Genomic DNA, 22702 nt, shown 5'->3' with positions numbered 1-22702 from the left:
AAAGGCTCATAAGAGACTAGTATCAGCAACTACATGCAAATAAAATGGCCAACTTGGAAGAAATGGATGAATTCTTAGGAAAGTACAACCTTCCAAAACTGAACAAGGAAGAAATAGAAAATCTTAACAGACAAATCACAAACATGAAAATCAGAACTATAATAAAAAAAAAAAAAAAAAGAACTATAATCAAAAATCTTTCAACAAACAAAAGCCCAGAACCTGATGGCTTCACAGGTGAATTCTACCAAAAACTTTAACACCTATCCTACTCAAACTCTTCCAGGAAATTGCAGAGGAAGGGAAACTCCCAAACTCATTCTATGAGGCCACCATCACCCTAATACCAAACCAAACAAAGATGCCACAAAAAAAGAAAACTACAGGCCAATATCACTGATGAACATAGATGTAAAAATTCTCAAAACTCTAGCAAAGATAATCCAACAACATATTAAAAAGATCATACATCATGACCAAGTGGGCTTTATCCCAGGGATGCAAGGATTCATTGATATTTGCAGATCAATGTGGTGTATCACATTAACAAACTGAAAGATAAAAACCTTATGATTATCTCAATAGATGCAGGGAAAGCCTTGACAAAATTCAACATCCATTTATGATAAAAAACCCTTCAGAAAGCAGGCATAGAAGGAACATACCTCAACATAATAAAAACCATATATGATAAACCCACAGCAAACATTATCCTCAATGGTAAAAAACTGACAGCATTTCCCCTAAAGTCAGGAATAAGACAAGGGTCCCCACTCTCACCACTACTATTCAATTTAGTTTTGGAAGTTTTGGCCACAGCAATCAGAATAGAAAAAGAAATACAAGGAATCCAGATTGGAAAAGAAGTAAAACTCTCACTTTTTGCAGATGACATGATCCTCTACATAGAAAACCCTAAAGACTCCACCAGAAAATTACAAGAGTTAATCAATGAGTATAGTAAAGTTGCAGGATATAAAATTAATACACAGAAATCACTTGCATTCCTATACACTAACAATGAGATAAAAGAAAGAGAAATTAAGGAAACAATTTCATTCACCACTGCAATGAAAAGAATAAAATAATTAAAAATAAATCTACATAAAGAAACAAAAGACCTGTATATAGAAAACTATAAAACACTGATGAAACAAATCAAAGATGACATAAATAGATGGAGAAATATACCATGTTCATGGATTGGAAGAATCAATAAAGTGAAAATGAGTATACTAACCAAAGCAATCTATAGATTCAATGCAATCCCTATCAAGCTACCATCAGTATTTTTCAGAGAACTAGAACAAATAATTTCACAATTTGTATGGAAATATAACAAACCTCGACTAGCCAAAGCAATCTTGAGAAAGAAGAATGGAACTGGAGGACTCAACCTGCCTGACTTCAGGCTCTACTACAAAGCTACAGTCATCAAGACAGTATGGTACTGGCACAAAGACAGAAATATATATTGATGGAACAAAACAGAAAGTCCAGAGATAAATCCACACACCTATGGATACCTTATCTTTGACAAAGAAGGCAAGAATATGCAATGGAGAAAAGACAATCTCCTTAACAAGTTTTGCTGGGAAAACTGGTCAACTGCCTGTAAAAGAATGAAATTAGAACACTTTCTAACACCATACACAAAAATAAACTCAAAATGGAGGAAAGATCTAAATGTAAGACCAGAAAATGTAAAACTCCTAGACAAAAACATAGGCAAAACACTCTGACATAAATCACAGAAAGATCCTCTATGACCCACCTCCCAGAGTAATGGAAATAAAAGCAAAAATAAACAAATGGGAACTAGTTAAACTTAAAAGCTCTTTCACAATGAAGGAAACTATAAACAAGATGAAAAGACAGCCTTCAGAATGGGAGAAATAGTAGCGAACAAAGCAACAGACAAAGAATTAAGCTTAAAAATATACAACCTGCTCATGCAGCTCAATACTGGAAAAATAAATGACCCAATCAAAAAATGGGCCAAAGAACTAAACAGACATTTTTCCAAAGAAGACATACAGAGGGCTAACATATGAAAAGATTCTCAACATCACTCATTATCAGAGAAATGCAAATCAAAACCACAACAAGGTACCATCTCATGATGGTCAGAATGACTGCTATCAAAAAGTCTACAAACAATAAATGATGGAGAGGGTGTGTAGAAAAGGGAACCCTCTTACACTGTTGGTGGGAATGCAAACTAGTACAACCATTCTAGAGAACAGTGTGGTGATTCCTTAAAAAACTGGAAATAGAACTGCCATATGACCCACCAATCCCACTGCTGGGCATATACACTGAGGAAACCAGAATTGAAAGAGACATGTGTACCCCAGTGTTTACCGCAGCACTGTTTACAATAGCTAGGACATGGAAGCAACCTAGATATCCTTCAGCAGATGAATGGATAAGAAAGTTGTGGTACATATACACAATGGAATATCACTCACCTATTAAAAAAAAAAACACATTTAAATCAGTTCTAATAAGGTGGATGAAACTGGAGCCTATTATACAGAGTGAAGTTAGTCAGAAATAAAAACATCAATACAGTTTATTAATGCATATATATGGAATTTAGAAAGATGGTAACAATGACTCCATATGTGACACAGAAAAACAGACACAGATATGAAGAACAGACTTTTTGACACTGTGGGAGAAGCTGAGGGTGGGATAATTTGAGAGAACAGCATTGAAACATGTATATTGTCATATGTGAAATAGATGACCAGTTCAAGTTCGATGCATGAAACAGGGCACTCAAAGCTGGTGCACTGGGACAACCCAGAGGGATGGGATAGGGAGGGAGGTGGGAGGGGTGTTCAGGAAGAGGGGCACATATATACACATGGCTGATTCATGTCAATATATGGCAAAAATCACCACAATATTGTAATTAGCCTCCAATTAAAATAAACAGATTGATTTAAAAAATTAATCAAAACTGACTTTGTCCTTGGACACTTATAAAATAATGGAAACATTGAATTAAAAATAAGACATGAATATACATACTGGAAAAATCACTCTAACCCAAGCATAACAAAAATACATGCAGCTAAGATTGAGCCTGTAAGATTATTACTATTTAATAATGTTTAAATAGCTTCAATATAGGTACATTGTGCTCAAGGATACTCTACATATTCAGGTACAGTGCTGGGAGGGTTTGGAAAATCCCATAACTTTTCCTGCATCAAGATTATCCTTCAGCTTAAAGCTGGAGCCACCACTGGCTAAACTAAGCCTGAAAGGTCTACAACACACACAAAGAAAAGATCAGAGAAGGCACTTTATTTTTTAAACAAAAGCATCCAACAGATTGTAGTTGTCACTAAATATATGTTACCTATTTTTAAAACCGGTGTTTCACTTACCGGAGTGATGAAAACCACATCCCAAAGCAGCTTTGCAACAACAGAAGGAAAATGAGAACCGCCATCCCAGCAAGACATGATATTCCTGTTTCCATCCAGAGCAGGGCAGTCACTGCAATTGCCTGCAGTGGCCCCACCCACAGATAGTGCAAGAACATCATTACCTTAAAGAAATAGATAAGCCTTCTTAGGATATTATAAAAAAACAACACAAGTAAGGACACAGTATAGAAATAACGTGCTTGTAAGGAAGATACAGGAACCAAAACAGAAATAATCACAGTGGGTTTTAAACCTGCTAAAGCAGAAATCCACACATCCACCCCAGATGGCACTGTTCTGGGGCAGCATAGGACCAGCCAGGGAGAACCCAACCAGCAGCACTGGGAGGAAGATCTGAATTTTATCCACAACACAGATGAGCTCAGGATTTCCCCAAACTCTCTTTGTTCCAAAATTCAGCCACCATCTCCCCAGGAGAGCCTATATTATGGTACCTACTACTCTCTTCAGTAATTACTTAAGTATTTACCTCCCTGACAGGCTGTGGCTTTGTGTGGGGGTGCAAAAACTAAGCCTAATTTATCCCTGAAACTGAGTAGAAGTCTTACTTCATGTTTGATGAATGAATAATTGAAGGAGAAGTGGTCTAGTGCAGTACAGATCTTACCAACAGCTACAATGCCCTGGGTAATGCAATCTATTCATAAAGTAAGTAGGGAAAAAAGAGTGTGAGGGGACGGCAGAGAGTAGGTTGTGTCTGGCTGAGGACCACCCACTTGGCATTATTCCTCACAGGCTCCCTATACAGCAGGCACTGAACAGGGAAAGAACAACTCCTGCCCACCAGGCCTTCATCATCCAGAGGAGGAGGAAGACAGCTCAGCAACACCAACACCATGTGCCAAGAAGGGCCACACCAGGAGGACCCCTAGGGACACTAACCAAGCTGGGAAAGAATCCTGCTGCCTATTATTAGAAAAACAAAATTCTCATCCACAGGACAATACACGTTGTTACATCTAAGCTGCATACAGAAGAAATGAGAGTTGGATAAAAAGGACCCTTGTCTTAGGTCCTCAACATAACCCTGGGCTGACACCAAACCCTGGCACCTGGCCTCCCAATAAGCTACACTCAGTAAGAAGGATGGGAAATGGAAGAGGATCCTTCAGGGGCAGCTTACCTGATCAAACCTGTTCATATCATTGGACAGCAGGTTGACTATCTGGCCTGTGGTGGTCTTCCCCATGGCCGAGCTACTCAGACGAAGTACCTAGTGAGAGAAAGATACAGAGAATTGGATTGCTAAGGTGATACCAAGTCAATCTTACAACATAGCAAAATGGAGTGTTTTTGTGAGGTCTTGAACAGTGCTAGGACAAAGAGAGTGATCCCAAAGAGCAGGGTTCTAGGGACCTACATTCATCCTTTTTCTCCTCAATGTGGCGGCAGCCCTACCCACAAGAACAGCAAAGGGAGGAGCAGGAGGTAGAAGCAAAATCCCCCATCCTGTTTCTCAATGAACTTGAACCTGTCTGAAGGATAAAGGGATGTTGATTTAGACTTAAGAACAAACCAAAATAAATTTGAGCCAAACTAGATGTGACTGGAAAGGCTGCCTTAAAGAAAGAAATTAGAGGACTAAAGTCAGGAACAAGACAAGGGTGCCCACTTTCACCATTACTATTCAACATAGTTTTGGAAGTTTTGGCCACAGCAATCAGAACAGAAAAAGAAATAAAAGGAATCCAAATTGGAAAAGAAGAAGTAAAGCTCTCACTGTTTGCAGATGACATGATCCTCTACATAGAAAACCCTAAAGACTCCACCAGAAAATTACTAGAACTAATCAATGACTATAGTAAAGTTGCAGGATATAAAATCAACACACAGAAATCCCTTGCATTCCTATACACTAATAATGAGAAAACAGAAAGAGAAATTAAGGAAACAATTCCATTCACCATTGCAACGGAAAGAATAAAATACTTAGGAATATATCTACCTAAAGAATCTAAAGACCTATATATAGAAAACTATAAAACACTGGTGAAAGAAATCAAAGAGGACACTAACAGATGGAGAAATATACCATGTTCATGGATTGGAAGAATCAATGTAGTGAAAATGAGTATACTACCCAAAGCAATCTATAGATTCAATGCAATCCCTATCAAGCTACCAACAGCATTCTTCACAGAGCTAGAACAAATAATTTCACAATTTGTATGGAAAAACAAAAAACCTCGAATAGCCAAAGCGATCTTGAGAAAGAAGAATGGAACTGGAGGAATCAACCTACCTGACTTCAGGCTCTACTACAAAGCCACAGTTATCAAGACAGTATGGTACTGGCACAAAGACAGAAATATAGATCAATGGAACAAAATAGAAAGCCCAGAGATAAATCCACGCACATATGGACACCTTATCTTCGACAAAGGAGGCAAGAATATACAATGGATTAAAGACAATCTCTTTAACAAGTGGTGCTGGGAACTCTGGTCAACCACTTGTAAAAGAATGAAACTAGAACACTTTCTAACACCATACACAAAAATAAACTCAAAATGGATTAAAGATCTAAACGTAAGACCAGAAACTATAAAACTCCTAGAGGAGAAGATAGGCAAAACACTCTCTGACATACATCACAGCAGGATCCTCTATGACCCACCTCCCAGAATATTGGAAATAAAAGCAAAAATAAACAAATGGGACCTAATTAACCTTAAAAGCTTCTGCACATCAAAGGAAACTATTAGCAAGGTGAAAAGACAGCCTTCAGAATGGGAGAAGATAATAGCAAATGAAGCAACTGACAAACAACTAATCTCGAGAATATACAAGCAACTCCTACAGCTCAACTCCAGAAAAATAAATGACCCAATCAAAAAATGGGCCAAAGAACTAAATAGACATTTCTCCAAAGAAGACATACAGATGGCTAACAAACACATGAAAAGATGCTCAACATCACTCATTATCAGAGAAATGCAAATCAAAACCACTATGAGGTACCATTTCACACCAGTCAGAATGGCTGCAATCCAAAAGTCTACAAGCAATAAATGCTGGAGAGGGTGTGGAGAAAAGGGAACCCTCTTACACTGTTGGTGGGAATGCAAACTAGTACAGCCACTATGGAGAACAGTGTGGAGATTCCTTAAAAAACTGGAAATAGACATGCCTTATGATCCAGCAATCCCACTGCTGGGCATACACACTGAGAAAACCAGAAGGGAAAGAGACACGAGTACCCCAATGTTCATCGCAGCACTGTTTATAATAGCCAGGACATGGAAGCAACCTAGATGTCCATCAGCAGATGAATGGATAAGAAAGCTGTGGTATGAAATGAGTTGCCAGTCCAGGTTCGATGCACGATACTGGATGCTTGGGGCTGGTGCACTGGGACGACCCAGAGGGATGGAATGGGGAGGGAGGAGGGAGGAGGGTTCAGGATGGGGAACACATGTATACCTGTGGCGGATTCATTTTGATATTTGGCAAATCTAATACAGTTATGTAAAGTTTAAAAATAAAATAAAATTTAAAAAAAAATAATAAAATAAAAATAAATAAATAAATCAAATTCCTCCCTTACCATAAAAAAAAAAAAAGAAAGCCGTGGTACATATGCACAATGGAGTATTATTCAGCCATTAAAAAGAATACATTTGAATCAGTTCTAATGAGGTGGATGAAACTGGAGCCTATTATACAGAGTGAAGTAAGCCAGAAAGAAAAACACCAATACAGTATACTAACGCATATATATGGAATTTAGAAAGATGGTAACAATAACCCTGTGTACGAGACAGCAAAAGAGACACTGATGTATAGAACAGTCTTATGGACTCTGTGGGAGAGGGAGAGGGCGGGAAGATTTTGGAGAATGGCATTGAAACATGTAAAATATCATGTATGAAATGAGTTGCCAGTCCAGGTTCGATGCACGATACTGGATGCTTGGGGCTGGTGCACTGGGACGACCCAGAGGGATGGTATGGGGAGGGAGGAGGGAGGAGGGTTCAGGATGGGGAACACATGTATACCTGTGGCAGATTCATTTTGATATTTGGCAAATCTAATACAGTTATGTAAAGTTTAAAAATAAAATAAAATTTAAAAAAAAAAAAAAAAGAGGTAGACTGGGAGAAAATATATACAAAATATAGAGATATAAGCCTATTGAGAAATAACAAGTAACTACAATGTATATCCTGAATGGGATTCCGTAACAGATGAAAAAGGACATTAGGTGGAAATCTGTGGAAATAAGAATAAAGTATAAACTTTAGTTAATAATGTACTATTAGTCCCTTATGACAAATGTACTATATTAATATATTAATAACTGGGGAAACTGGGCATGCATACACTGGAATTCTCTGTATCATTATTACTACCTTTTTAATAATTTTGTAAATCTAAAATTGTTCTAAAATTAAAAGATTATTTTAAAATGTGAAAAAAAATAAAAATAAATAAATAAATAAAATATTTTAATGAAATGTAAAAAAAAAAAAAATCTGAAACTGATTATCAATTCTATATGTGACCTCATTTAAACCCTTTGGGCTTAGTTTATTCATTTTGAAATGAGTGACTATAATGTTCAAAACACTGTTTCTGTGAGAAACCTCTGTTCTTAATGCCAGTCTACTGACTTTACAAAAAACACAGCCTCTGCTGCACAATTCCTTTATTTGTTAAGAAAAATGCCCTAGAGATCTGAGGAACCTGAACAGACACCATGAGCTTCTTCAAAGACCGCCAATCGGATCCAAACAGAGTCTCACGGTTCATAAAACTGTTTCATTTAGTCCTCAGGTTAAACAGAAAAATCAATGATAAAGTGGGAATGTAAAACCATGTAGCTGCCATAGAAGAGAGTATGGCAGTTCCTCAAAAAACACAAAATTAGCATATAATACAGCAATTCCACTTCTGGGAATGTACTCAACAGAACTGAATGTATGAACTTCAACAGATATTTATACACTTGTGTTCAGAGCAGCAATGATCACAATAGCCAAAAGGTAGAAACAACCCAAATGTTCACTAACAGATGAATGGATACAGAGAATGCTGTATATACCTACAATGGAGTATTATTCAATTGTAAAATGGAATTAAACTTGACACCTGCTCCACCATCAATGAACACTTAAGACATTGTGCTATATGACATAAACAAGACACAAAATGACAAATATTTTACAATTCCACTTACATGGGACACCAAGTCAAATTCAAATATTGAAGTAGAATGGTGATGGCCGGTAGGGGTAGGGGTGGGGTAGCTGGAGAATTAGTGTTTATTGGATGGAGAGGATCACTTTGCGAAGATGAAATTCTGGAGATGAAGAGCAGTGTTGTTTCCTCAACAATGTAAATGCTTCTAATGTCACTAAATTGTTGTTCAGTCACTAAGTCATGCCCAACTCTTTGCAATGACATGGACTACAGCACACCAGTCTCCTCAGTCCTCCACTGTCTCCTGAAGTTTGCTCAAATTCATGTCCATTGAGTCAGTGAAGGTATCTAAACATCTCATCTTCTGCCACCCCTGTCTCTTTTGCCTTCAGTCTTTCCCAACAGCAGGGTCTGTTCCAATGAGTCAACTAATGTCACTAATGTCACTAAACAATGTTTCCCAATTTAGTTAAAATTATAAATTCTATGTTGTGCATATTTTATAATAATTTTTAAATCAATGACCAAAAGTCAAAAGTAACTTTACCAAATTTGTAGAAATGATAAATCATTTTATTTACGACACATCCCACAAGATCATTCAAAGTTCAGCTAAAAAGAGCCTAAAAATTTCCCAAAGGTCACATTCCAAAGTGTTAGTGGGAAGAGGAAGAAAAACAGGTGAACAACGGCTCACCTGTGCAGCAAACAGTGAGCTTTGCCTGAACCATGACCTCACACCTAACCGAAGGTTTTCACAGTGCAGTTCTGGTGAAATTTCACACATACTTATGGGAGCTAAGCACGATCTAGAAAGACAAACATCTAGCTAACTTGTGGAGAAATCTGAGTACTCTTCTCCTAAACAGTGAAAGGTGCAAGAGAATAACAAATATATGATGGGGGACAATGAAGAACCCTGGCTAGAGTGTTCAGTCACCACTGCCATTTCCATGTCACCCAGGAGGAAACCAGCTCATGTGCCAAATACACACAGTGAGATGCCAGGGACCTGGGTTCATACAGTGCTGAGATTAACAAGAGTCTGCTCAAGGAAAGATGAGGAGACACTTTACATTTTGTCAAGAAAAACATTCCCAAGAAACAGAAGCTCTAGATAAGCAGCATAAGTAGCAACTAGGTAAAAGAAGCGATAATTTCAATTTAAATTGTTTGGTTTTAGCTTTTGATTAGGATTTTATCTTTTAATAAAAATTATATGTATTAAGGTGGACAACATGATTATTGTTAAAAATACACATTGGGAAATGATTTCTGTAGTAAAACCAATTAACATATTCACAGTTTATGTAGTTACAATTTTGTGTGTCTCCTGAGAACACTTAAGTCTTCCTTTTGGCTCAGCTGATAAAGGATATGCCTGCAATGAGGGAGACCTAGGTTTAATCCCTGGGTTGGGAAGATCCCCTGGAGAAGGAAAGGCTACCCACTCCAGTATTCTGGCCTGGAGAATTCCATGAACTACATAGTCCATGGGGTCGGAAAGAGTCGGACACAACTGAGTGACTTTCACTTTCACACTTTCACTTGAGAACACTTCAGATCCACTCTAGCAGAAAAATTCAAGTATATAATACAATTAAATAAGGATTTTTTAAAGCAAATAACCCAGGGCAACAAGATCCTGAGAAACAAGTTTACACAGAGCCTTTCAACAGTTGACATGGTGTATCTGTGGCAATTTCTTTGTAGAGACATCTGAAATCCTAGTTCCTTTTACAGTAGCTAAGATCAGGGTAAGCTGTGAAATAGTTGTGTGGCATTTCTCAATATAAAAATCACTGAACACATCAAATCAGGTCTTATTAAAACTTCTATAATGCATTCTAAAGAGAAAAAGGACACATAGTATTATGAAGATAACTTGAAAGAACAGCAACAAATTCTCTCCCAAATTACTAAAGACAATGGAAATTTTCAAGTTTTATTCAATATAACCAATTATTGTCTTTAATGCCAATAAAACAATTGTAACTATAGCATATAGCATATAGTGAGTCTGTATTAAGCCTGAGTTATATTTATATTTTTCTTTAGTTAACACAATTGTACTGAATGTGATTAAATGGGCCATTGGAAAATATAATCATTCCCTTTCTCAAATCCATTCTGTTCTCCAAGATTTAATTTTATGGGTCCAATCCTGAAGTTCACTTTTAAATACAGTTTGAAGGTTTTAATGAACAACAACAACAAAATTTCCAGAAATACTACTATGAGAACTGGGCATAAAAACATTGAAAATCAATGGGATAACTTTGATACTTTAATTTTTAATTAGATTTTATTACAGATTTAGTGGATATTACACAACAGTGGATATTATGTAGCTAAGACTCATAAAAGGTAGCCCTGATCCAATCTCAGTAGAAAACTTTTTATTATATATTGGAAAAGCAAAAAAAAAAAAAACAAAAAAAAAAAAAAAAAAAAAAACTTGACTTGGTGCAAATACCAAGCTTCTCCAGTAAAGTACAAATGATCCCAGTTACAAAATGTTTAGTTTACAGAGAACTTTCCCTAAATGTTCCTGATCCTTCAGGGGAGGTAGACACTGTGGAACCGAGTGACACTCACCTTGCGGTAGATCATATGGCACAGGGCTACTCTCAGCCTCATCCCCACACGCTGCATGTGGTAGAGGTACAAGTGGTGCAGAACGGCCCACAGGAGCACGCAGGCGCTCAGCGCTGCCGCGTAGCCATAGGCTTCCTGCAAAGCGGCAGAATCATTGGGATCATAGTTTTCAACATAACTAATCATTTTCCCCAAAAATATGGGTTGAAGTACTCTGGTGCCTTCCTAAAAGAAAAGAAGAAAGTCTTATTAGAAATGTCAGTTTTTCTTTATACAAGATTTACTTTTATCATTAGCATGTTTAAAATGCATTTTGACAAAATGCTACATTTGTGACTAATTTAAAAGAAAAATATGCAGATTTATTACCTCCCATAAGACAAGCAGGCAACAGTTTAACCTGAAGGCAAAATTTTCCATTCAAACATAGTAAAGCCTTAGTACATTGTGCTTAGCACCCCGTGGATGCTCAACAAATATCACAAACAGGCTCAATACCAACTGAGCCTTAAGATGAATAAAGAAAAAGGTGGCAGAAGAAGAGGAAGAAATCTGCTTCCACAAGAACAAGCCTGCTGGCAGCCTGCCCCTGTCCCCCATACTCTCAATGTCCCAGCCCAATAGAAAGACAATGTGGTTCATGTACGGGAGACATGTTTTTATCACCTTCTTCATGAATCTTTATGAACTGAAACACTGGCATAAACAAATTCACTCTTTTCTACCCAAAACTGTACACGTAGATCCAGGGAATGGAAACCAGCTTTGGCTGGAGTACCACAAAGAAACCAGGCTTGGCAGCTCTGCAGCCTCTCAGCTCCCGAGAGCACTGCCTCACTATGCCTCTACCCTCTAGAAGTTGGAATGTTCCTTGGAGTAAAAAATTAAACATGGTGGAGGCCAAGCTAAAAAATCATGTCTCTGTAGTTCTTGATCCACCATCCACTGAAGTTGGTGGTTTGGAAGAAATGTTACCAATCCTCTCTTCCCCAAGGCCTACACCAATTGACTCAGGGTGCACTGAGGCTTCCACCCTGAGTAAGACTTAGGGAAAGCAAGTTTCTTTCCCAAAGAAAAAGGCAAAGGAACGGCAACACCTACCCACCCTGCCAAACAGCCTCTCCACCTCACAACCTACTTCCTCTCTCTGGTCACCCCTTGAAGGTCCCCTTCTTCCTAGGACCCCTTTTTCACCATCAAGGAAAATCATTCAACAAATTCAAGTTAACAAAACTAAACACCTTGGGCTGCAATGTCATTTCCTTCACAGATTTCTCAAAAGACAAAATGTTAAAAGTTTGGAAGTCTTTCAGGAACAGGGCTTTTCCTTTTTTGGCAATCCCGCATTACTAACACAGACAGAGTAAGCTTTGCCTACCTGACAGGTATGCTTTGATAGCTCTCTTCTGTCTGTCTGAAGCTGAGGAACACACACACAAGAGGAGGGAAGGAGAATCCATAACACCAAACACCAAAAAGAAAACCAAGCATTTTCTGCTCAGCCAACCAGTGCTTGATCAGGATATTTATTCAAAGATGTCCCCATCCTTCATATGGGGGTCTCATTAAACCTTAACATTCCTGTCTTGTTCTACCAAATGCACACATGCACACACACACGTTAACACACTGCACCAACTGCCTCTCCCTCCATGAACTCATGGAGATTTTCATCTACTGTAGAGGATAAAGGGAACACTATTTAGTTGAAGAAGTGTGAGTAAGATGATCAGACCTGAGTACAATGATCAGTTCTCATACATTTCCACCGTAACCTGTCATCCATCCCAAGAGGCACAGAGAGCTCATGGAAGAGTCCCTCACACAGTGGACTGTCAACCACACTGTTTACAGTTTCCTGAGATGGAAATATGGAGGCCACACAGAGAAGCAAGAACATCAAACTGTACACACAGGCAGTCCCAGCCCAGGTGCCGCCAAGGGCAGTCCAGTGCTGGAGCCACAAACCACCAGAAGCCCAACAGTAATATCTGCCATTCAAAACTTTCCTGAAACTTATGATTCTATTTGGGAAACACTGTTGCTTGTTCCTCAGCTCTCCATTTGAGCCTAACATCCTTGTAATTATAGGAGAAATAAGAATAATAGCACTCACCAAAGATAATATGGATAAATTTAATATAAATCCAGCAAAAAGAAGTGTAAATAAAGGCAGGTCATTACTGCCTAAGCATATCTGGAGTTTTTCACTGAGAAAAAATATTTAATAACCTAATTGAGGGACTTCCTTAGTGGTCTTTTAGCTAAGACTCCACACTCCCAGTGTAGGGAAACTTGGTTCGATCCCTGGTCAGGGAAGTAGATCCCACAGGCAGAAATTAGGGCCCAGCACAGCCAAATAAATCAATATTAAAAAAAAAAAACAAAATAAAACCAAAAAACAGTTGGAGAAATAGCCTCATTAAGGTATAATGCCACTTCATGGCTCATATCTTTCACTCATCTGTGAAATCGTTTTATTCTTGATAATGACTATTATTTAATTGGGATAGAAAATTTGTTATCTTTCAAAAAGATAACAAAGGATTTCAAACATGAACTGTTACTGATGCAATTTGAGGGGAGAGTCATTTATTATTTTGGGACTTTCTCCAATGGCTCAATGGTAAGGAATCCATCTCAATGCAGGAGTCACAGGGAATGCAGGTTTAATCTCTGAGTTGAGAAGATCCTCTGAAGAGGAAATGGCAACCCACTCCAGGATTCTTGCCAGGATAATCCCATGAACAGAGAAGCCTGGTGGGCTACAGTCCATGGGGTCACAAAGAGTCAGACACAACTGAGTGACTGAGCACACATGCACAACTTTGCCTCCAGCAAGGAGCAGTCACAGCAATTCAGAGAAGTGATGAAAGTATAATGCACAAGGAATTTCCATTCTGGCATAAGTTGCAACTATGGAAAACAGAAAATTGATATTATGCTCCATATGAAAAATAGCAGCAAGCAAAAAACAATTTTCCAGTCATTTCTCTCAAAAAGAAAAAATAAAAAGCAAAATAATGAACAGCACAAAATTGTGAAAACAAAACCCCAAGTACATATAGAGAGTAAGAAGACACATATTAAATATGATTCTTCAAAGCCTCCAGAACACACAGGGCAGAAGTGACTGAGGCCATCAAAGGCATACTGAGTAAATCCAACGCCTCCACACACAAGGAAAGATTAGAGATGGAGAGTTGTTTAGCAGGACAGCTGGCAGAAGAATTTATAATCTGTGGGTGTTTCCATTTCTGACATTTGGTAAAACTGGCTAAGGCAAATCAGGCAAAAGTTTGTCCAGCTACCAGAAGATTAACTCTTACCTATGCTCAATGCTCTAGTCTAAGTATTAACTCTAAATGAAACAGTGGTGTGAATCCCAAGGGTAGACCGAATTTCAGAAGACTCTGCTTGCCTTGGAGAGCCTCTCAGAGAGGCAAGGAGTGGCTGTGGATCACCCTGGAGACACAGACACTGGTGGCAGCCATTCCCGGGAGCTGCCCCCACCACATGTACACTGCTGTGGGCAGACACCACCAAGGAATTCTCTCATCTGTATATTCCTGATTCTCACTGTTAACTAATAAGAAATAAAACAACTGAGAAAATATTTATTATCAATCATGAAGCTAACCGAATTAAAACTTTCTTGATAAGCAGGAACAAGGTCAAACGCTGTCCCTTCAACCTTTCCTCTCTGACATCAATCTATGACCACATGTACATTTTTTCCACAAACCAATTGAGAATATAGTTCTTATTCTTTCACAAGAATTCTTCACAGCTCTGAAATCATAAAGGATCTTTAAAAGAGCTGAATTTAATACCACAACATCCATTATTCATGATTATCTGAGAGTCTGAGTCTCTGAGGCAGACTTTTTATTTTGGCCACACCCTGTGGCATGTAGAATCTTAGTTCCCAGTCCAGGGATAAAAAACACTCATATCTGCATTGGGTGCATGGAGTCTTAACCACCGGACTGCGAGGGAAGCTGGTGGTAGCCATTTCTTGATAGAGTCCTTGGTATTTAGCCTCCTGAAAGCACGGGATATTGGGTCCCACCTTTTGCTTCATAGGATAACTTCTTGCAGGGTTCGGTTAGAAACTAGAACTTCTGCAGTGGATAGAATTCCTCCTCCAAGTTAAGGTACTTGAAACATTTCTCACCCAATTTCCCCACATCTCATTCATGGAAATAAACACACAAAAATAGAAGCAAGATAACAAAGAAAAACACTTGAGTGAAACATATAAGCAGAAAAGAGTGAGCTTGTAGGGAAAAATTGAACAAGCATTTAATCTTTAAAACTGGGGAGTTCTAAAGTACAGTTGAGAAAATTCCAGAGATGAGGAGAAAAATCAGTGAATCTGTGAAATCATAACAACCAGCATTCTAGATATCCTAGCCTGCCCTCATCTTTTACACAGTAGTCTTCATCCTGACTGCACCTTAGCATCACCTGGGTGGGGAGAAGGGCACTCTGATGCCCGAGGTCCAGCCTCCAGAACTGGCTTAGGTTCAACTGATTAGGGTGGAGCCTGAAGATTCCTCTCCCTGGAAGAGTCTGGATGCAGAAACTAACCCCTGATAAGCATCTGCTAACCTCCACTCTTGCACTGTCTTGGCATCTGAGCCTGAAATGGCTACACACCTGCTATGAAGGAGTTACAATGATCATAAAGAGTTTTAACCAGAGTCCCATAACACATTTCATGCTTCCAGAAAAATCCTTATAAACCCAAGTCCAGAGATTACAGCATTGAAATTGAAATTTTTCATTCTGCACAGTAGGAAAATGAAAATTTCAGATAAAACTATATTTAAAAAACATTAATAAAAAGATGAGTTAAAATTAGCCTGGAAAGTTACCTCTAAAAGGAGAAGGAGAATTAGAATAGAGTTAACAAGGATATTAGCCTTCTTTAAAAGTAGCCTTGTCTTGATTTTGGAATCATGAAAGCATTATACAGAATTATAATTATGAAAGAACTAATTTTTAAAAAAGAAATTCCTAAAATTTCAGAGTAAATTTAAATAAAAGTACCTAAATATCTGCCCATCCTGTTGGTTCAAAGAACCATACAAAAAAGAACTATCAAAAGTGGTTTTAAACAAAACAATTTGAAAACACATTCTCTGCATGAAACACCCACGTGAAGACAGTATGAACTGCCAAAAAATAAATCTTACTATGTTTTCAGAAGTCACATTATAAGGTAAAACAAATGAATAGTTATGTTGATATCATTGAGAATTGGGCTTAAACATGGGACAAAGAGAATAGATGATGGGAGAAAAGAGATATAGATGTAAGCACAACAAGATGAAGTAAAAAAACTAGTGTCCTATATCTGATTTGGATTGGAAACACCCATATAAACATATTTGTTTACCTTAAAAATGTATTCTAACTTGGTCTAATGAAAAAAAAAAAAGCCAAGAAACAATAACCAAGAGCAATAAGCCCCTCTAACATCCGGACTATAGTCTTTAAATACCATTTCACACTAAAAGAAGACAGGGCTGCTTGGAGAAATGGATGATTCCAGGGCTGAGCAAATGCTGTACAAAATGAACTAGAAACATCCTGTCACACCAGAAACCAAAAAAACAAAACAAACAAAAAAAGACAGTTAAAAAAAAAAAAAAAATCTAGCCAAGACTTCTAGAGTACATGCAAAAGACTTAGGACCCAACCTGAATATACTCCCACTGCCCAAAGATGGCCAAAGGTTGACACGAGCATAACAAATAAAATGGACTGAAGCAGATCAGAAATGCTTAAATTCATGAGCTCAAACTGACATTCACCAAACCAAACCAAATAAACAACCATGAAAACTCACTAGCCCCTCTCCTCACTAGAGGAGAACCAATTCCCCATTTTGAAAACAGGTTTTAAAAATGGAAAAAATTATTTTCCCCTACTCTCCCTATAAACACTATAGTTCAGCATTAACCAAAGCGCTTAGAACATCCCCACTTTGCAACCCTTAATAAATTAATGGACCTTGAGCAAGGATCATGAATAGCTCCAATATCACACACACACACACACACACACACACACAAGATGTTATGTGCCTTGTAAGGGAGATATACAACCCTACCTCCTACATAGATGAAAGGGGTGAAGAAAATCCAAACGAGTTATATCAAACTTCTAGACCTAAACACCAACCTAAGGTGCCAGAGGAACAAGTTAATTGACACAGGGGGAGATGTGATCAGCCAAATCCAGGCTGTGGGAACCTCTACACGTCAAACAACCTAGAGGCTTGGGGTGGAGGGGAACAGAAATGCAATCTGAATAACCTGTGTCAGCCAAGTGTACCTTATTTAATACTGCTTCCAGCAGAAGAGGAGGAAAAGACAACTGTGAGCACTGGCTAGATACTAATGATATTAGTGTTAATATTTATGCATAAAAATAATAAACTGAAAGTGAAGTTATTCAGTCATGTCCAACTCTTTGTGATCCCATGGACTGTAGCCTACCGTATTCCTCCGACCATGGGATTTTCCTGGCAAGAATACCAGAGTGGGTTGCCATTTTCTTCTCCAAGAAATCTTCGCAATCCAGGGATTGAACCTGGGTCTCACACATTGTAGGCAGATGCTTTACCATCTGAGACACCAGGGAAGTCTATAAAAATAATGTTTATGCTAAATATGTTTAGTGGGGGCAGATTCCACATCTTTTAAAGATACATACTAAAATATTTATGGATAAAAATGATTTGATGTCTTGGAACTTCTTTAAAATAATCTTAGGAAGTGAGGGTGCGTTTCAGATGAATCAAGACTGCTCATTATGGCAATTACTGAAGCTGACTTAGGGTGACATAGGGGCTTATTCCCCTTTACCCTTCTGAGTTCTTAGCTGAGGATCCCTGTAATAAATGACAGAATAACAAGAGAAAATAAAACAGAAGTTTATTAACATGTATATTTCTGATACACATGCGAAATATCAAGAAGAACTGAATAACTCCCTGAGATAGCCCAAGCCAGCACCTTAAATGCCATCTCCCACTAAAGACAAAAGAAAAGGTGATGGAGTGCCAATGAGAGGTTAGCAGGAGAAGTAGCTTAAACTACAACAGGGTTGGGTTTGTTATACAGATTTCATCCTTCTTGAAGACTGTCCTTCAACAGGATTCTGCTGTGATTTAGAGCTATCCTTTTTCTGGTACAGAGAGGGAAACACTTTACAAATGGAGATTTCCTCTATCAGTGTAAATGTCCCTCAGAAGAATAACTTCTACTCTGTCTTCAGAGTTTCTCCTGTGTCTATTTCTGAAAAACACAATCAACTCACAACAGTCTTTCTGCCAGAGAGCCCTATTCTGGAGTGACACATTGTGCTACCTTTCCATTCTATTCTATTTTTGTATTTTTGAAATGTTCTTAAAAATCTACAGGAAATTAAAAAGGAAAAAAAAAAAAAAAGAAACCCACTATAGAAATCAGGTGACAGAGGGGCCAGAGCTGTTTCTAGAAAAGCAGCTCCTCTTGGCTCTGAGCCTCAGTGGAGGCTGTGGGAGGAGAGGACAGAACACAGAGAACACAGGTCTAGCAGTCAGAGCACTGCGCCTCAGAGACCAGGTCGGCCACCTGCCAGTCACAGGACCCCAAGCCCATTGTGTGCCCTCCTGGGCCTCCGGGTCTTTATCTGTGAAAATACCCGCCGTGCCTCCCTCCGGGAATCCTGGGACACCTAAATGAGCTACAACAGCACAGAGTGCTCTGAAACCACCATAAAAACAAGGATTTTTCATCACTTTTATTATTAGAAGTCCTGGTAAGAGATTTACTCTATTCTTAATGGCAGAGGCTGGATTCACAAAGGCTTGGAAAACTTATTGTTCCTCACAGGCGACCACAGTGGAACAAGAACTCTTGAGAAAAATCATGTGTAAAACCAAATTTTCTAGACTGTAATTAAAATTTCACTTCTACCCAGATTGCCAAAATTTTTAAACATTATGAATGCAATCTTTCAAAAAGAGTCTCCTACTTCCCTGACTAAAGAAAATGGATCGAGGAGGGTGGAGGAAACAAGTGAAATAAGTGAGGGAACTTAAGAGGTACAAACTCCAAATTATAAAATAAGTAAAAGGGGATTTGGGGCAAAAAATAAATATATAAAAAATTAAAAAATAAATAAATCACGGAATTATACAACATAGGAAATATATTCAATAATATTGGAATAATTTTGCATGGTGACAGTTGGCAACTAAACTTATCATGTACTGTATAAAATATTAAATCACTAATTATGGCAGAAAGTGAAGAGGAACTAAAAGCCTCTTGATGAAAGTGAAAGAGGAGAGTGAAAAAGTTGGCTTAAAGCTCAACATTCAGAAAACTAAGATCATGGCATTTGGTCCTATCACTTCATGGGTAATACATGGGGAAACAATGGAAACAGTGTCAGACTTTATTTTTTTGGGCTCCAAAATCACTGCAGATGGTGCCTGCAGCCATGAAATTAAAAGACGCTTACTCCTTGGAAGGAAAATTATGACCAACCTAGATAGCATATTCAAAAGCAGAGACATTACTTTGCCAACAAATGTCTGTCTAGTCAAGGCTATGGTTTTTCCAGTGGTCATGTATGGATGTGAGAGTTGGACTATGGATAAAGCTGAGTGCGGAAGAATTGATGCTTTTGAACTGTGGTGTTGGAGAAGACTCTTGAGAGTCCCTTGGACTGCAAGGAGATCCAACCAGACCATTCTAAAGGAGATCAGCCCTGGGATTTTTTTTGGAAGGAATGATGCTAAAGCTGAAACTCCAGTACTTTGGCCACCTCATGCAAAGAGTTAACTCATTGGAAAAGACTCTGATGTTGGGAGGGATTGAGGGCAGGAGGAGACGGGGACGACAGAGGATGAGATGGCTGGATGGCATCACCGACTCAATGGACGTGAGTCTGAGTGAACTCCAGGAGTTGGTGATGGACAGGGAGGCCTGGCATGCTGCGATTCATGTGATCGCAAAGAGTCGGACACGACTGAGTGACTGATCTGATCTGATACATCAGTTCAGTTCAATTCAATCCTTCAGTCATGTCCGACTCTTTGTGACCCAATGAATTGCAGCACGACAGGCCTCCCTGTCCATCACCAACTCCCGGAGTTCACTCAGACTCACGTCCATTGAGTCGGTGATGCCATCCAGCCATCTCATCCTCTGTCGTCCCCTTCTCCTCCTGCCCCCAATCCCTCCCAGCATTGGAGTTTTTTCCAATGAGTCAACTCTTCGCATGAGGTGGCCAAAGTACTGGAGTTTCAGCTTTAGTATCATTCCTTCCAAAGAAATCCCAGGGCTGATCTCCTTCAGAATGGACTGGTGTATATCAGAAACTAATATAACATTGTAAGCCAATCATACTTCAACTTAAAAAAATTTTTTTAATTTTACATTAAAAACTTACATATGCTTAGAAAAAGAAAAGAAGGTGGATATAAAACCCTAATTTACAACTCAAAATCATCACTGTGGATATTAGTAACACCTAATGGCTAATCGCTAATGCTATGCTCTCAAGAACCAGCAGGGTTCACACAGCAGGTCTGCTCGGCAGGTCCCCTTATGCTTGGCTCAAGGCCCCCTCCTCCTCTCCCTTGCTGTGTGGTCCTCAGTGGTTGCTCTCAGCCCACAGTATCTTTGCCAGCAGCAGCACTTCTCAGCCTCCTGGGTTGAGCAAAGTGAGGGACACATGGAAGAAAGTATTGGGAAATAAATGCAAAGACCCCTCAGCTCTTGGGGAACCAGCCGTGAGTTGAGGCACAAAGCCCACCGTGGGATGCAGAGGATTCTGTTTACTTCCTGTCCATCAACTGAGCTCCAAAGTGAAGGTTTACACACACATGGGCTTCCCACAGCCTCCACCTGGACCAGAGACCATCAGCAAAAGTGGCTTCAAACAAAGGCCAAGTGACAGGACAAGGCTGGGCCACTTCTAAAAGTCCTGGGAAAAGGACACAATTCCCGGCAACACCTCCCCTCTCAGGGGAAGGGACTGGATGAACCCACTCTGGCTCTCTGAGATCACCCCACTTACATACCAGCAATGGAGACCTCACCTCTCAGAGAGAAGCACTGATGACCTGGGGAGGTGGTCTCTGTGACTCAGGCCCAGGCAGAGGCTTCAGGCTCCTCCTCTCCACCCTGAAAGCCGCAGGCAGGTGGGGATCTATCCTCTCCACCCACAGTACCCGTGGAGGTGCACACAGGGGCCAAGGGTGCTGGGAGCTCTCAGGCTGTTCTGTTCTAATTAGGGGTGACTGGCAAGTGCTCCATAGCCTGCTATTTGTTTCTCTGAGAGGAAGAGATACTCCTCAGTTTTCACAGGACAGCCCATGGAATTCTCCATGCCAGAATACTGGAGTGAGTGGGTAGCCTTTCCCTTGTCCAGGGGATCTTCCCAACCCCAAGATTGAACCCAGGTCTCCCTCATTGCAGGCAGATCCCTTACCAGCTGAGCTATCAGGGAAGCCCTTCTCATAGGACAGAGGTTTTCATATCTCAAAATCCTAAAACCCTAAAAGCCTCACTCTGGACAGGCGTCACCTGCTTTCTCCCACTGGTGCCGCCAGGAGTACCTGGGAGGCCCTGCTCGTGCTGTGAGTGGAAAGCCACACTGTTTGGGATCATGGATGATCCACGGGGCATTCTGTGAATCTGAGGGATTAAAAGAGGGCCAGAGGTCAAAAAGGAAACATGTTTGTGTTTTAGAAAATCCTGGGCTGAGTTTAGATTTCCATCATCTAAAATATAAAGAATAACAAGCAGTATAGATTGATCACAACACGGGAAGTTGCTTCATAAAATCAATTATTAACTAACTAGCACTGCTGCTAGTGCTAGCAGTACTGCCACACAGATGAGCCCCTAAATTTACGTCCTCTACTCCCCACTTCTCTGCCATGACCACCCAGTGACCAACCTCCTGAAAGGGCCAGGGCTCTACCAGTTGCACCTTATGCAGCCCCAGGCCTGGCCTTCCTGGATCCCCAGCAGGAAGTATTACTGGGGCTGGACAACTTTGAAATCAACACTCCCAGCACCACAGTGGGGAGGATTCCCTCTCAGGAAGAACCCCAGATCCTGCGGCCTCTCCCTCTATGTCTGCTTCTCCCATTAGCTGCCACAGCCAAGACCCAGGACTCATATTAGGATGGGATCCATCAAAAGCTCGGAGAAGGCAATGGCACCCCACTCCAGTACTTTTGCCTAAAAAATCCCATGGACGGTGGAGCCTGGTAGGCTGCAGTCCATGGGGTCGCTAGAGTCGGACACGACTGATTGACTTCACTTTCACTTTTCACTTTCATGCATTGGAGAAGGAAATGGCAACCCACTCCAGTGTTCTTGCCTGGAGAATCCCAGGGACAGGGAAGCTTGGTGGGCTGCCGTCTATGGGGTTGCACAGAGTCGGACACGACTAAAGCGACTTAGCAGCAGCAGCAGCAG

At 39.7% G+C, this 22702-nt stretch overlaps 1 protein-coding gene across 1 annotated transcript in view; it reads right to left on the bottom strand.

Moving 5' to 3' along the window:
* LOC129624246 (ATP-binding cassette sub-family C member 4-like) overlaps window positions 1–22157 on the bottom strand; it is a 203767-nt gene extending 181610 nt beyond the window's left edge. Inside the window, 5 exon segments of the mRNA XM_055541907.1 lie at window positions 3402–3565; window positions 4588–4677; window positions 11205–11429; window positions 21800–21910; window positions 22131–22157. Of these exon segments, the coding sequence (XP_055397882.1) occupies window positions 3402–3565; window positions 4588–4677; window positions 11205–11429; window positions 21800–21910; window positions 22131–22157 (617 nt within the window).
* Window positions 22158–22702: the final 545 nt, after the last annotated feature.

Source organism: Bubalus kerabau, chromosome 12 (genome assembly GCF_029407905.1).
Source record: "Bubalus kerabau isolate K-KA32 ecotype Philippines breed swamp buffalo chromosome 12, PCC_UOA_SB_1v2, whole genome shotgun sequence".
Lineage (NCBI taxonomy): Eukaryota > Metazoa > Chordata > Mammalia > Artiodactyla > Bovidae > Bubalus > Bubalus kerabau.
The sequence above is the reverse complement of the archived record's forward strand: the minus strand, read 5'-3'. Positions and strand labels throughout refer to the sequence as shown.